The following is a 14,713-nucleotide window of genomic DNA, read 5'->3' on the forward strand; positions in this document are numbered from 1 at the left end:
GTCAGGCTTACAGCACTCTGCTGATCCGTGTGGGGGACAGGAACGGAACCCCTGTGTAAAGTGGTCTCTGCCTGTAATCAAGTAGGTGCTGTTCTGTATGGATATATGTTAATGAAGGAAATGATTAAACCAGCTTTGATTTTGCAGATATATTATTCCACCTCTCCCCGCCAATCTCAGCAGTGAAAGATTTCAGGTGTTTCAGCACAAACCTTGAGGGTGGTGCCCTTGGAATAAAGGTCCCCAGAGAGGGTGGTGTCTTTGTGATATATGTTTTCATTTATGCTGAGATGATCCTGTGAGCTTTTCCATCTTAATGATCTAACAGATCTTGTTTTCTAGAGGGTTCCCAAAGTTGTAATTTTGGTTTCAGCACAGAGAGCAAGTCACACCTCTGTGTGTTCCCAGTCCCTGCTGCACACGAGACTCCCAGGTCTGTTGTTCTCTCATGTTCACCTATGACATTCCTTCCAGTTGGAGGAGACTTCCCCTCTTTTTGCTTCTGGAGCATCTCTAAAGAACAAAATGCACTTTCTGGTTGCATCTGATCAGTTTGCCTTCACCTTATTGTACACTCTTACATTGTGTAAAAAACTGACAACCAGGACAAAACCAAATTAGAACTGCAGTTAACTTAGAAGTGAAGTCAGCAGAATTACAGTGACAGGATGATGGCCTTCAGCCATGTCCAGACTTAAGAAGAAAGTGGAAACTTGAAAACATGATAAATAATCTGAAGATAGTTCCAAATGATGGAAAATCACCTCTAGCTATGTGGGTGGGTATGTATGTATGTACTTAGTTATTTGCTTACTAACTTACCACCATTCATCAAAAGATCTTCGGGTGATTCACAAGAGAAAAATACAAGATATTCCATGTATGATGTTGCTGGTCATGTGGGGAAGTTTTCACTTGACTGCAAGATTGTGGGCTAGATCTTATTTTGGTGGTTTTCCTCTTTGGCCCGCATTGCATTGAAAGGGACCAAAAAGCAAGAGGGAGAACCTGTATCACTCCAGATATTGTTGGGCTGCAACTTCCATCAGCCACAGCCGGTATTGCCAATAGGGATGATGGGCACTGTAGTCTTAACAACTTCTGGGGGGTCACAGGTCCCCTATCCCTGCCATAAAGGGAATACTGGGGAGTCAGGGTGGTATTTTGGTTAGAATGTTGGTCTAGGAATAGGGAGGTAAAGGGACCCCTGACCATTAGGTCCAGTCATGACTGACTCTGGGATTGTGATGCTCATCTCACTTTATCGGCCGAGGGAGCCGGCGTACAGCTTCCGGGTCATGTGGCCAGCATAACTAAGCCGCTTCTGGCGAACCAGAGCAGCGCACGGAAATGCCGTTTACCGTCCCGCCGGAGTGGTACCTATTTATCTACTTGCACTTTGACGTGCTTTTGAACTGCTAGGCTGGCAGGAGCAGGGACTGAGTAACAGGAGCAAGCCATGATGCTCCCTGGGTTGTGAGAATAAAATAAGGGTGGGGGGGTTGAGAATCATGTGATTCTCCAGAGCATCAGAAACAGGACTTCACTAAATGCTCATTTAGATTGCTTTCCAAGGAGCCCTGTCCCCACCCCCTCCAGGGCAGCATGTTGCAGAAGGGCAAAAGCAACAGTGTACAGTAGTACCTCAGTTTTTGAGCATCTCGGAAGCCGAACGTTTTGGTTTTCAGGCGTTGAAAACCCAGAAGTAATTGCTTCTGTTTCGAACGCGCCCTGGGAGTCAAACAGCTTCTGGGGCATGTTTTTCAATTTTCTCCATTGAAATTGCCAGCCACCCATTGCGCCTTGGTTGTTGAACGTTTCAGAAGTTGAACAGTCTTCCGGAACGGATTATGTTCAACAATCGAGGTTCCACTGTACATGCATAGATGCCTACAAAATAATAAGGTTTTTGGCTTTGAACTTTTGTCTTGTGGCCCCCAGAGGATTTGTGACCATTTGATTCTTCAAGATCCTTTAAAAGGGAATAAAATTTGCCTTCATTAATAAATACTTTCCCCACTAATAAATATATGTCAGGAGTGCTCTGATGGTGTTTCCTGCTTGGCAGGAGGTTGGATTCAATGGCCCTTGTGGTCTCTTCCAACTCTATGATTCTATGAAATATTAACTCCTCATCACTGTCGTAACCAGTGTTCTGAAGTCCGGCCCTTCAACTGATTAATCAGCAGGGTCTCTCCTTGAAATTGACTGAGCTAAGCATACTCTGGTAAATTGATTGTTTCAGAGAAAAGGAGTGAAGAAAGGAATTGCTTATTATAGCTCCATTACACCATTTAATTTTAGAAAATTTAAGAAACAGAACAGTGGCTTTGATGGCTGTTCCCCTCAAAGGACCTTTAAATCTATTAATAGGATTTAGTTCATTCTTTCCCCTCCTAAATTGCAAAGCAGTACCATAACAACTGGAAGCAATAGAATAAGGCTGCTATTATTTGCCATTTGATGAAACTGCAAAAGCTACCACAGCTGGGGGTGCTGATTCTCTGCACCATATGCTAGATGCTACTGCTGTTGGTGGAATTTGCTTCTCTGCTGATTTGCCACTTCTGAAATCTTTATAAACCCATTCATTGATTCCAAGTTGAAGGATGTGAGTTGGAAATTTGGTTAAGTCAGAGAGGCAGATGGGCAAAGCATTGGGAAAATCCAAAGGATATCATCAGAGATGTGACCCATTTTGAATAGCATTGGTTGTTCTGACTTTTGGAAATCACTTTCAACTTTTCTTTTAAATGTGCATATGGTTAACAAGTGGATTAGAAAATTACTACCTTTCATAGAATCATAGAGTTGGAAGAGACCACAAGGGCCATCGAGTCCAAACCCCTGCCAAGCAGGAAACACCACCAGAGCACTCCTGACATATGGTTGTCAAGCCTCTGCTTAAAGACCTCCAAAGAAGGAGACTCCACCACAGTCCTTGGCAGCAAATTCCACTGTCGAACAGCTCTTACTGTCAGGAAGTTCTTCCTAATGTTTAGGTGGAATCTTCTTTCTTGTAGTTTGGATCCATTGCTCCGTGTCCGCTTCTCTGGAGCAGCAGAAAACAACCTTTCTCCCTCCTCTATGTGACATCCTTTTATATATTTGAACATGGCTATCATATCACCCCTTAACCTCCTCTTCTCCAGGCTAAACACGCCCAGCTCCCTTAGCCTTTGTTATCTTATAAGAAACTTAAAACACCTATATAATAAGACGAATGTGGAAAATTGATTTTTGGGATGTTTGACTACTCCATGTTAAATTCCATTGTATTTCAAGGTAGTAAAATATCCTGAAACAAATCTGTGTGTGTGATGATAGAAGAAGATAAGAAGAGTGCTTAAGTTTGCTTCTCTCTGTTTTTGCATGTTTGAAAAACCTTATTTTACACTTTTTTTTACCTCAGTGCATGGGGGGTGGGGGACATCACGGAAGCATCTTGATGGCAGAACAATAGCTCTCAGGATGTTTTATATTCCAGGTGGGAAATCTACAGATTCAGAGAAATCTCTAAATATGGATATGTATTTTGTACTGTTACAATTCTACACTTGCTAAATCAAATAAAAATTATTTGGGGGAAAATAAATGAATGAATGTAGGACTGTGTCCTAAAGCCCTTTTGGGTTCTTGGGACAAATTTAATGTTTCCTATTTGGATCCAGGCTCCTGTCCACACCTAGTGGATGGGCATGTATAGGCCAATAAAGCGAGATGAGCGCCGCAACCCCAGAGTCGGTCACGACTGGACCTAATGGTCAGGGGTCCCTTTACTTTTATGTATAGGCATGCATTTGCTTCATGAATAGCTTCATTTGTGCTCCAACAGAAGAAGGGAGAGCATACAACAAAAAAGGCCAACAATCATCAGGAAAAGCAGGTTATAAATGTTAACATAAAAAAGTATTTAAGAGGTTCACAACATTGTAAGAATACAGGTAGTCCGGCTGCTTTTTGCCACTTAAAAAACAAATCCTTAGTGGGTATTCCAGTTTTAGGGTTGTTTAGCTGGGTATTGCATGGTTGGCTATCAAATACTTTTTAAAAAAAAAACCACACACACCACAATATAAACAAAGTTGACAAAATTGTATGACCACGAGGAAGGAGGTGTTGTCTTGCCCATATCTCACAACATAACAGGAAAGGTCCAATACGTCATCGTGACACCTGTACTATTAAATTCTACATGGTAAGGACAGTTAGAAACAGATGTGTGATTTGCGGGGGGGGGGGGCAGGGAATGTCACAGTTTCCAGCCTATAAAATACTGCATTTAGGAAGTTCAGTGCCCTTCCGTTGAAGTGCAATCTCAAGGGAAGAACTGTGAAGCCACATGCATCAAAAAATAGCTATTACGTCAAGTGTTTCATGCAAAAATAAACCCCAATTATGCATAAAGGCCCTTGATTGTTTAGTCTGCCCTCATATGTAAGGAACTCCACGTTGGGTATTTCATTTTACTTCCAGATCAGAGCAGTACTTTCGGGCACACTTTGGGTTTAAACTTCAAAGTATTGAATGCTCCCTCCACAGCCTTAGGTAGATATATTGGGTATCTTTCTAGTTTCTTTCTGGAGCAAATTGTTCTTCCATGGCTGTTTCTCTCCGATTGGCTTGTCGTCTTTCCTCTTTGGACAGTGTCTTGGGAACATCTCCGAGGGGCACGTAGAATCCAGTTGGAATGCAAGCTGTGCTCCCGTGAGCTCGCAATGACTGAAAGAGGGAACCAAAGTTGGAATGAATACACCTTCACAGCAGCATAAAGTTTTAACAAAGAAAGATCTTTCTGAAAGCATTTTCGAAGGGTGCTCACATCACCCATTGGCCATGTTCACCTGCAACATTAAGCCAAGATTTCTTTTAACAATAGTATGTTGAACGACCCTGTAAGTCTTGCTGACCAAAGAAAGAAGCACCTTGTTTTCCTCAGCCTGCTTCGGGCAGCACCAACCTGTTACTCTTGTAGTAACACTGCCTTGTCAACTTGCTTACCTAATGGCCAGCTGCATAATTTTTCAGCTGCTCCTGGCATACTCCAAGCCAAACAAGCGTTCTTCCTTTTCCTCCAGCATAAAGGTAAAGGTAAAGGGACTCCTGACCATTAGGTCCAGTCACAGATGACTCTGGGGTTGCGGCGCTCATCTCGCTTTACTGGCTGAGGGAGCTGACGTTTGTCCTCAAACAGTTTTTCTGGGTCATGTGGCCAGCATGACTAAGCTGCTTCTGGCGAACCAGAGCAGCGAACGGAAATGCCGTTTACCTTCCCGCAAGAGGGGTACCTATTTATCTACTAGCACTTTGATGTGCTTTCGAACTGCTAGGTTGGCAGGAGCAGGGACCGAGCAACGGGAGCTCACCCCATTGTGGGGATTCGAACCGCCGACCACCTGATCAGCAAGTCCTAGGCTCTGTGGTTTAGACCACAGCGCCACCCACATCCAGCATGGAGACACTCAATTCTTCACCCCAGTGGAATAGTGTAGTTTCTCCCTCTCTCTCTGCAGGACTCCTGCCTGCATCCCCATTGGATTTTATTTGAAGTTATTTGCTGACTGAAATGATGAATGTGCAGAGCCAAAGGCACAATGATCCCTCAGTGGCTCTGAGGGAAATTCACCTAAAATACTTCCTGCTTGTTGGTATGCATAGGGGAAGTTTTACCAAATCATTCCCCAAAGGCCACAGGTTAAGTAATGTCAGAAGGCAGGGTAACACCAGGGTCTTTCTCCAGTGGGTAAAAAGGTAAAGGTAAAGGGACCTCTGACCATTAGGTCCAGTCGTGACCAACTCTGGGGTTGCGGCGCTCATCTCACTTTATTGGCTGAGGTAGCCGGCGTACAGCTTCCGGGTCATGTGGCCAGCAGGACTAAGCCGCTTCTGGCGAACCAGAGCAGCACACAGAAACGCTGTTTACCTTCCCGCTGGAGCGGTACCTATTTATCTACTTGCACTTTGACGTGCTTTTGAACTGCTAGGTTGGCAGGAGCTAGTTGCTTGTAAAACAGTACACCAGTTACATTTCTGCCAGTCAAGCAGCTTTGAAAGCTTTTACGATATGGGGTTTAACTTTAAATTTGTTCATGAACAGCATGGCTTTATGATGATAGATTTTATTTTATTTTCATGTGTCATTTGTCTATGGTCACTCAGCAGCTCCCTGCATTGTATGCCTACTTACCATCAAAATCAACATCTGCGTGTGGCGGATGATCCCTCACCACAATTTTCCGATGCCTTTCTGCATCTAGTTCGGCAATAATTGAGTCAAAATAAGCTATTGCCTCGGTTACATCTGAATTGAGCTGTGAGGCTTTTCTCTCTGCTGAGATCTGTTGAACAGAATAATATGACAGGAGTTCGGTTTGAACAAATAGACTTTGCTGTTGCAAAGAACAACCCAATATCCAAGGATACAAAACGCACAACCAAAATGGTGGAAGCGGACTTGCAAATGTTCTTCAACAAAACAATCTCTGATCACTGGCTAAATTGTTCTTTGAACCCATTGCTACTTTTTTTGTCTTTGGCCTGCATTTTAAAGTTGTTTTTTATGCTTAATTTGGGGAGTTGGATTCCATCAAAATAGTGTTGTGCTCTGGCTCAGAACGCCGATGTGATGGAAATTGTGAGTTCAGGGTTCACTTATATTCTCAAATGTTCTACCACCATGTGGGTTTTTTTAATGAACCGTTTCTCAAGGCAACTTCATATCTACAGTTGCCACCTATTTTTCTGCCAAAGTCCTGGCACTCTTGACAACTGCATTACTGCAGGAAAAATTCATTAAGTGGTTTCCCATCGCCACTTTTCTGTTTTGGGAAGAGCATTTCCTGCTGAATCACAATCAACAGCTTTCAGTTAAACCTTTTCAAAAAGTCAACAATTTTGGCTTTAAAAGCTCAGCCCAGTATTTTGTCACTTCATTTCAAAATTTAAAGTAAGTCCTTATTGTGACATATCATATTAAAGCCCATGAAGTTCTGAAGAGATTGTTGTTTTTAGTTTTGACATGTCTCAATGCTGGGCTGAGCTTTTAAGCTTTTTGTGTAGTGTGACAAGGCCAAAATTGTCATTTTTTTAAAAATTTCTAACCCTCATAATTCAAAAATGGGATGAGATAAAAAGCTAAAATTTTAGATTTAAACTTAGTTTTGAACATTCAACAAATAAACAAAATATTAAGAAAAGTGGATGACATGACGTAAGAAAGTTGGATCACTTGATATTGAATGACCCTCTAGTGTGGTTCTGCTTGATTGTGTAGATCAGCTTGAAGGGGGATTAGATGAAGAAATAAATATAGGAGCACAGCTGCAGAAATAATTACTTAAAACAGGAATCCTGGAGCCTACTCTCATTCCTTCTGTACATACAGTACCTATGTGAGCTTGGAGAACCACTTAGGTTCTCCGTGAAGTGAAAGGCCTACATTGGCTCCCAGTACGTTTCCGAGCACAATTCAAAGTGTTGGTGCTGAGCTTTAAAGCCCTAAACGGCCTCGGTCCTGTATACCAGAAGGAGCATCTTCAGCCCCATCGTTCAGCCCGGACACTGAGATCCAGCACCAAGGGCCTTCTGGCAGTTCCCTCACTGCAAGAAGTGAGGTTACAGGGAACCAGACAGAGGGCCTTCTCGGTAGTGGCACCCACCCTGTGGAACACCCTCCCTTCAGATGTGAAGGAAATAAGCAGCTACCCTATCTTTAAAAGACATCTGAAGGCAGCCCTGTTCAGGAACGTTTTTAATATTTAATGCTGTACTGTTTTTAACATTTGATTGGGAGCCGCCCAGAGTGGCTGGGGAGACTCATAATGAAGCCACTGCTGCCCCATCTCACTCTGTTTTCTGTAAACTGTGAATAATAATAATTACCCAATAGGCTGTTTCAAGGATAACTAATCATGCACAGTTTACAATGCAATCCTATACCTGTTTTGTCAAAGTAAGACCCATTCAGTTCTATGGGTCTTACTCCCACATATGTTCAGATTAGATTACAGCTGCGAATGCATATTTGACACACACACACACACTGTTTCCTAACTATTACTGCTAAAGCTTACCAGATTTATTCATGCTACCCACTGGGAGCATGGTATAAATTACTTGTAGCCACATCTACAAGTGGTGGTGGGACTCTTAACGAGTCGTCAACAGGCTCATCACAGCTATCTGCCAATCACCCATTCCCACCACCCTTCTGAGTAATACCCCTCCCCACCTTCCTACTATATAGAAGGGTCTGGAAACTTCTGTTTCAGTGTATCTGAAGAAGTGTGCATGCACACGAAAGCTCATACCAAGAACTGACTTAGTTGGTCTTTAAGGTGCTACTGGAAGGAATTTTTTTTGTTTTGACTATGGCAGACCAACACGGCTACCTATCTGTAACTGAAGATGACAAGTAAGTGTAAGCAAGTGTGTGAGATGTATATATTAGTGAGAGCCTCTTGGATAGGCTTATGCACCCAGAAATAATGGTTCTGTACTGTATTGCCCTCTTTAAATAGTGCAAGAGCACATTTTAAGGGTTTCAGTGGTTACATCATGTTTTTCCACATGTAGGCAGCAACCCTATAAACCCTATAAACACTTACCAGTGAGTTCCATTGGCGATGCAACACTGGAAAAGGTACTATGATACATATATGGTGGAATTGTTTAAACATCAAACAATTTTGGGAAACAATATATAACAAAATGAAAAAAAAATGTTTAGATATTCATTTAAGAAAACACCAGAAGTTTTTCTATTGGGAATAGTACCAGGAAGTCTAAAGGAAGAAGACAAGACATTATATTTATACGCAACAGTAGCCGCAAGGCTATTGATTGCGAAAAATTGGAAAAGTGGTATTATACCAACAAAAATAGAGTGGCTTGCCAAATTATTGGAGTATTACAATATATCCAAAACAATGGGAGAAATTCGAAGGATCTCAAAAGAGAAGATAGACAAGGACTGGAAGGTGTTTAAAGGATACTTGCAAAATTATATTGGAAAAATCAGAACTCCTATTAGAATAAACAAGTTCCATTATAAATACTGAAATACTAAATAAGATGGATAACAATGTGTAATAGAAGCATGAAATTAGGTTAAAGGTGTGTGAAAGAAAGTAATAGAAGAGGAAAGAAATTGCAATTGAGTAGATTGGAAGTCTAACACAAAGGTGGGGTGAGGGGTGGTGGATGGTGATGGGAAAAGGAATTATCTGTGGGATTGAGTGTAGGTATGTTTGAATATTTTTAAGGATTGTATGAAATGTATGTTTGTATGCTTGTATATTCGCAATATGTGTGTATTAATGTTGAATTATTTTAACAATAAAACTTTTCAAAAAAAAAAAGAGTTCCATTGGCCATAGTGGGACTTACTTCTGAGTAAACAAATATAGTAATCACCCTGTTAGGATGCTGTTTAGTGTGCCTATAGTACTATAAATCACTATTGGAACTGCTGCAAAGGAGTAATCTACTCAATACCGCACCTAATAACATACCTGCTTGTGAAATGAAAGCCTTTTTTTAAAAACAATCTGAGAGCAGCTGCCATGCTAATAAAGAAATTAAAGCATGGAACACATTGATTTGCATAAAACTAATGGTGTGTTTTTTTCAAGTGAAGAACAGGAAGAGAGAAACTTCTCCAAAGGAGAGGGCATTAAATACAATCTATAGTTGTTGATGCCTCCTTAGCTACTGGCTGTAAAAAAGCATGGCTTCACTTTCCTGAAATTAGACTCCCTGCAGTCATGGCCTCACCTGCTGAGAAAGTTTCTCATTCCGGCTGCTCAGAATTTTGCTTTTGTTTGTTTTTTAAACCAAGCAGTCGCCGTCTCTCTAGATTGATGGAAAGGGTTAGGGTTGGGTGAATGAAGTGTAAGTTGTATTTGATACTTCTGTGTAATGGATGTGTGTGAAAAACTGAATGGGGGATAGACCCAATGAAGGTATTACAGAGAGAAACACATCACATTTGTGGGTCTCGCTTCTCTTGTGCACATTATTATTAAACTTACACAATCTTTCCCAATCTTCCATCATTATATTGTGACCAAAATCTCTTGCCCAATCTATCATCACAGATTTCACTTGTTCATCCTTTGTATGCCATTCCAACAGTAAATTATACATCTTAGACAAATTTTTAACATTGGTATCTAACAACTCCGTTTCCAATTTGGTTTTTTTCCGTTGCAAAACCATTTTTCTTGTCAAGCTTAAATAATTCATTGATCTGATAATCTTGAAGCCAATCCACTTTGTCTTTGATTTGATCAAATGGTCCTAATTTAAATCCTTCATTATCCTCAAGCAAAAGGTCAGAATATCTCAACCATTTATTCTCCATATTTAACTTTTTGGGGGCCTTAGCTTTCATTGGTGAAAGCCATCTGGGTGTTTTCCTTTCTAGGAGATGTTTATATCTTATCCAAACGTTATATAGTGATTTTCTAATTACATTATTTTTAAACCTTTATGGGCCTTTATTTTATCATACATATAAGCAATGTTTTCTTAACCATGTGATGCAATAACTCCTACCTTGGAAGACTGTATCGGTGGAGGTGTGGCTGGTGACTTTTGTCTCGTCTTGGAAGATTTTGCAGACACAGAGGAAATATCAGATGCCCTGTCACTGGACTTCAGATCTTTGATGCTCTCAATGTATTTTTTCCTCAAAGCTAGCAAATCTTGCAAGTACTGCAAACAGTCTTGAGTCTTTGAGTACATCCATGCCCGTTCTTCTTCCTTCAGATGGAGGCAGGCAACTGAATCCAGGCTGGTGGTACTTTTGCTTTTTTTCAAAGGCTCACTGAATTTGTTATCCTCATCTCCAAGCACATACATAGAAGTGCTACGGATCAACCGGACTGCAGAGCCATCAAAAGTAGGGATTCCATCGGACAGGCTTCTCCTGCGGGAGTTGGGGTGAAATATTGCATGAATCTTCCTGAGCATTGTGCCAGTCCTTCTTCACCTCATCCATCAATCATATAGAGGCTCAATTCAATACGTGGTTCTTGCCTATAGCAGAAACTAACACTTTGCCATTCCCTTTTGTAGTTAAGAATCCAGTTTCTTGCAGATACGGCTGCCTGCTTACATCTATCTGTTTATTTCAGACAATTGCAGATGATGAAACCATACCAGTTTCTTCAGTCACATCTTTCCTTAACATGTTTTAGTTCTCCTTAAGGGTCGCACAGCTTACTGTGCTGACCATGGTACTGAAGTACCCTTAGAAATGAAGAATAACGGAAAACACATTTTGTTAAGAGGTAATGAGAGACAGATGAGGATTTCATAAGGCTAAACTAAAAGATGCCAGGAAACCAGGGTCCCCCTGCATTTTCACCGCTGAGCTCTATACTGGATAAGCACATTGCAAAACCAGGCAGCAGTTCAACTGCTTCTGAAGGGGTTTTGTTTTCTGTACTATGGCAACGGAGAGATGGTTGCAGCTATCTGATAACACTATTGTTGAGAATAAAGTGGACTAGGATATCCAGATCCATTACATCCCCTACAGCAGCCTGAGCATGGGAGGCTGGCCATAAAATAAAACTGTGTTCAAAAACACACGTGCCTAATAAACAAAGCTGAAGATCTTTACTTATTAGCAAAGCCAGCTTAACAGATTGTCTCTGTTAGTTGGGCTCAGTGCTTTGTATACTACAGACAACCTCGGTGCACATTTTGCTCTCATCTTGTGAAAGGAGACTCCTCACTGTCATTTTGCACTGACTCCTGCTGCAGTCCAGGCCCCGGACAGACAGAGAGTTGGGCTGCACATGGATTTAGGATGCTGGTGAGGAGCATGCAGGGTTTTAATGGCCCGAGACCCTACCCAAATGTGGAACAAGGCTGTATGAGAGTTGGAGTCTACATGGACATAGGTTGCTAATGAGGAACATGCATTTCATTGTTTGAATGATTTAAAATGTTATCTAAATGTGGTTGGGAAAGACCATATGTGTAATAAGGATCAAAAGAAAATCAGCCAACCCAAAGTGAATGACTGTTTACACTTTAAATTTCTTCCAAAGATTTCTTTCCTCTTATCTTATTCCATTGTTTTCTCTCTCTCTCTCTCTCTCTCTCTCTCTCTCTCTCTCACACACACACACACACACACACACACACACACACAGAACTTGCCAGATACTACATTTCCCCCCACTTGGTTAAAGAAACATGATCCCCAAACATTCTCTTTCTCATCTGAGAAAGCTAGTATACAAAGAACAATTCATACCGATTGACGATGCTATGATATAGCTACAAAGCAATGAACAGTTCTTGGAAAGCACAAGTCTTCTGGGATTTCCTCTTCTGGAATCATAGACATTTTTATTCTGATGTCACCCAGACTTCAAAGTACTTTAGTCCCAAACCACCGGGTCAAGGAAACAAAACCATTATTAATCCTCCATGTGAAGAAACCACACTGAACTCTTATTACTTTCAGTGGCCAGTTCCAGTCCTGACTGGTTTGGTCCATTTCAGCATGAGGTATGCAGTGGGAGAAACTGGAAGTTAAAATGAAATTCAGAATGCACCGGGGATGGGATTAGAGACCTTCAATGAATAACCACTATTGCGATGGACTGGGACTCAGGCGGTGTCTGAACCAAGTCTGGGGCCTGATTCTGAGCCCCAGTCTGCACAGGTTCCCCTGCAACAAGCACCAGCTGGGCCGAGTCAGGGGCCTGAGCCTGCCCTGGCTCCAGATGGGGGGATTACCTCCTTGCCTCCAGCTGGACCATCACTTACAGCTGCTCCACTACCTGTTGGGTCAGGAGAGGCTGAGGCGGCCCCTGGGTCTAGTAACCCACCAACATCTCCCAAGCTGCAGAGACTGAGGTCTGAGAGGAGAGACCTGAGTACTCACAGGAGGAGTGCTCGCCTTTGGGCGAGACAGGGAGGTGAGTCACCGGGGGATCAGGACCGGTCGTTACCCCAACAGAGATAAAAGGCTGTTGGACCCCACCCCAGGTTGCGGGAGCAACGTTGCTGTTTGCCAGAACCTGCCTGAGACCCTGTGTCTGACCTTTTCTGGTTTCCTGCCTCGTGTCCTGCCTTGGCCCTGTCGGACTGACTCCTCGCAGAACCCTTGGATTTGGGACCAGACCTGGACTGCATTGCTCTGGTTACCGCCGGGCCCAGCACAACTATTCACAAATTGCTCTAGGGCAGGGATGCTTAACTTGGAGGACCACAGTTCCCCATATCCCTTACTATTGACCATGCAGTATATGAAAATGCATTGATGGAAGTAAACCATAGTAAAACTAGCTATCATATTCTCAGTTGTATCAAAAGGGTCTGGATATGCCTGGAATACCGAAGATTTAAAACTGTGACTTTCTTGCAGAATTGCATATAAATGTTCACAGCAGTGCATATAGTTTCAAGAGGTAAGACAGTGCTCCTAATTTAGAAGCACAAGATGGGCATAGAGGTATCAAACCATAACTAAAATCTTTCCAAAGATGCGGGGAGGAACCGATCAAATGGACTAGCTAAATATTTCATAGCATATAAGATTACCTGCTTTGAAAAGGCAGCTCTTCTACTTAGTTCTTGCATATGGCTGCTTAAATCTAACATGGTTATGGCAAATATGTGTGCTTAATAGGCTCCCGTAAGTTGTCATCACAGTTTTGCTAACTGCAGAGAGGATTATCTATAGGAAACAAAACAGCGAGAGCAACAGAGAGCATGATCTGTTTTAAGAAGTAAAGGTACAGCAGTTTCAATACAGCAATGGCAAAGCTGTATCATTCCGGTCCGTGTTTAAATGACAAGATGAGCTCACATTACTTCTAATCACCTTTTAACTAAATTGTCCACAGCAGCAATAAAAACATAAATAAAATGCATTTCTTTCAGGCATCAAGGCTTGACATGAACACGAACAGAGATTTTGTGCCTACTTCAACGTTGAACTTCTCACTCTCATTGCTAAAGGAGTACATCTTGGTCACAATTTCTGTTGGACTGGATGTAGCAGCAATGGAATCCTTGTGTTCCCTTGATCACTTTCACTTTTTCAAAGTGTCGTTTTAGGAACATTTCTTCTTTTCTATACTCCTCAATTGTTGAAAATAAGAACTAGATTGAAGGGATGTTATATTGGCACCAGTTAGAGTTTAACTGTGTCATAAATTTGTTCGACATGTATTATGTTGTAATTTTCATCAACTAACAAGAATTCTTTCAAAGTGTTAATTCTATTCTGCAACAGCAAGCTATTACCCTGCTTTGGAAAACATTTTTAAAATAAGACCCTGACTAGCTTCTCAGATACCATACCTTTTAATTGAATAACTTTCTAAAGAAATGCCTGAAGCAACTGATATTATAGTTTGAAGTCATGTTTATTCTGTTATATTTTACTCCAAGAAGACTCATTTATGCTAAATAGAACCCAAAAAGGCTGGCATGGATGTACAAATATTTTTTAAAAAATGTGATCCTGTTGAGGTCCCAATATGACATTTTGCAGGTAGCTCTTAGAAATATTAAATAATCAATACATTTTTTTGGAATTTTGAAACCATATTAATTTTTAATCACTTAAAAAAATTTAAAATTTGTAACTTTAAAATTTAAAGTAATCATGTAACAGATCATATTAAAGCCCATGAAGTTCTGAAGAGATCAGTATTTTTAGTTTTGAAATATCTCGATTCCA

At 41.4% G+C, this 14,713-nt stretch overlaps 1 protein-coding gene across 1 annotated transcript; it reads right to left on the reverse strand.

Annotated features, from left to right (window-relative positions):
* Nucleotides 1-3,952: 3,952 nt before the first annotated feature.
* LOC310840593 (uncharacterized protein C13orf42) lies at nucleotides 3,953-12,387 on the reverse strand. Its single transcript, XM_083730819.1, has 4 exons — nucleotides 12,272-12,387; nucleotides 10,558-11,253; nucleotides 6,188-6,338; nucleotides 3,953-4,722 (listed from the first exon to the last, which is right to left on the reverse strand). The coding sequence occupies exons 2-4, from the start codon at nucleotides 10,972-10,974 to the stop codon at nucleotides 4,478-4,480; spliced, it is 813 nt and encodes a 270-aa protein (XP_083586945.1). The 5' UTR covers nucleotides 10,975-11,253; nucleotides 12,272-12,387; the 3' UTR covers nucleotides 3,953-4,477.
* Between the last annotated feature and the right edge of the window lie 2,326 nt (nucleotides 12,388-14,713).

This window comes from Podarcis gaigeae, assembly GCF_964106915.1.
Source record: "Podarcis gaigeae genome assembly, chromosome: 3".
NCBI classification, from domain to species: Eukaryota; Metazoa; Chordata; class Lepidosauria; order Squamata; family Lacertidae; genus Podarcis; species Podarcis gaigeae.

Excerpts from the sequence above, each read along its gene's own strand:
- LOC310840593 (XM_083730819.1), bottom strand. The coding sequence starts at position 10,974 with ATGCTCAGGAAGATTCATGCAATATTTCACCCCAACTCCCGCAGGAGA. Across the intron at positions 6,339-10,557 it reads CACCGATACAGTCTTCCAAG|ATCTCAGCAGAGAGAAAAGC; the intron begins GTAGGAGTTATT and ends TCTGTTCAACAG. Across the intron at positions 4,723-6,187 it reads CGCAGATGTTGATTTTGATG|TCATTGCGAGCTCACGGGAG; the intron begins GTAAGTAGGCAT and ends TCCCTCTTTCAG.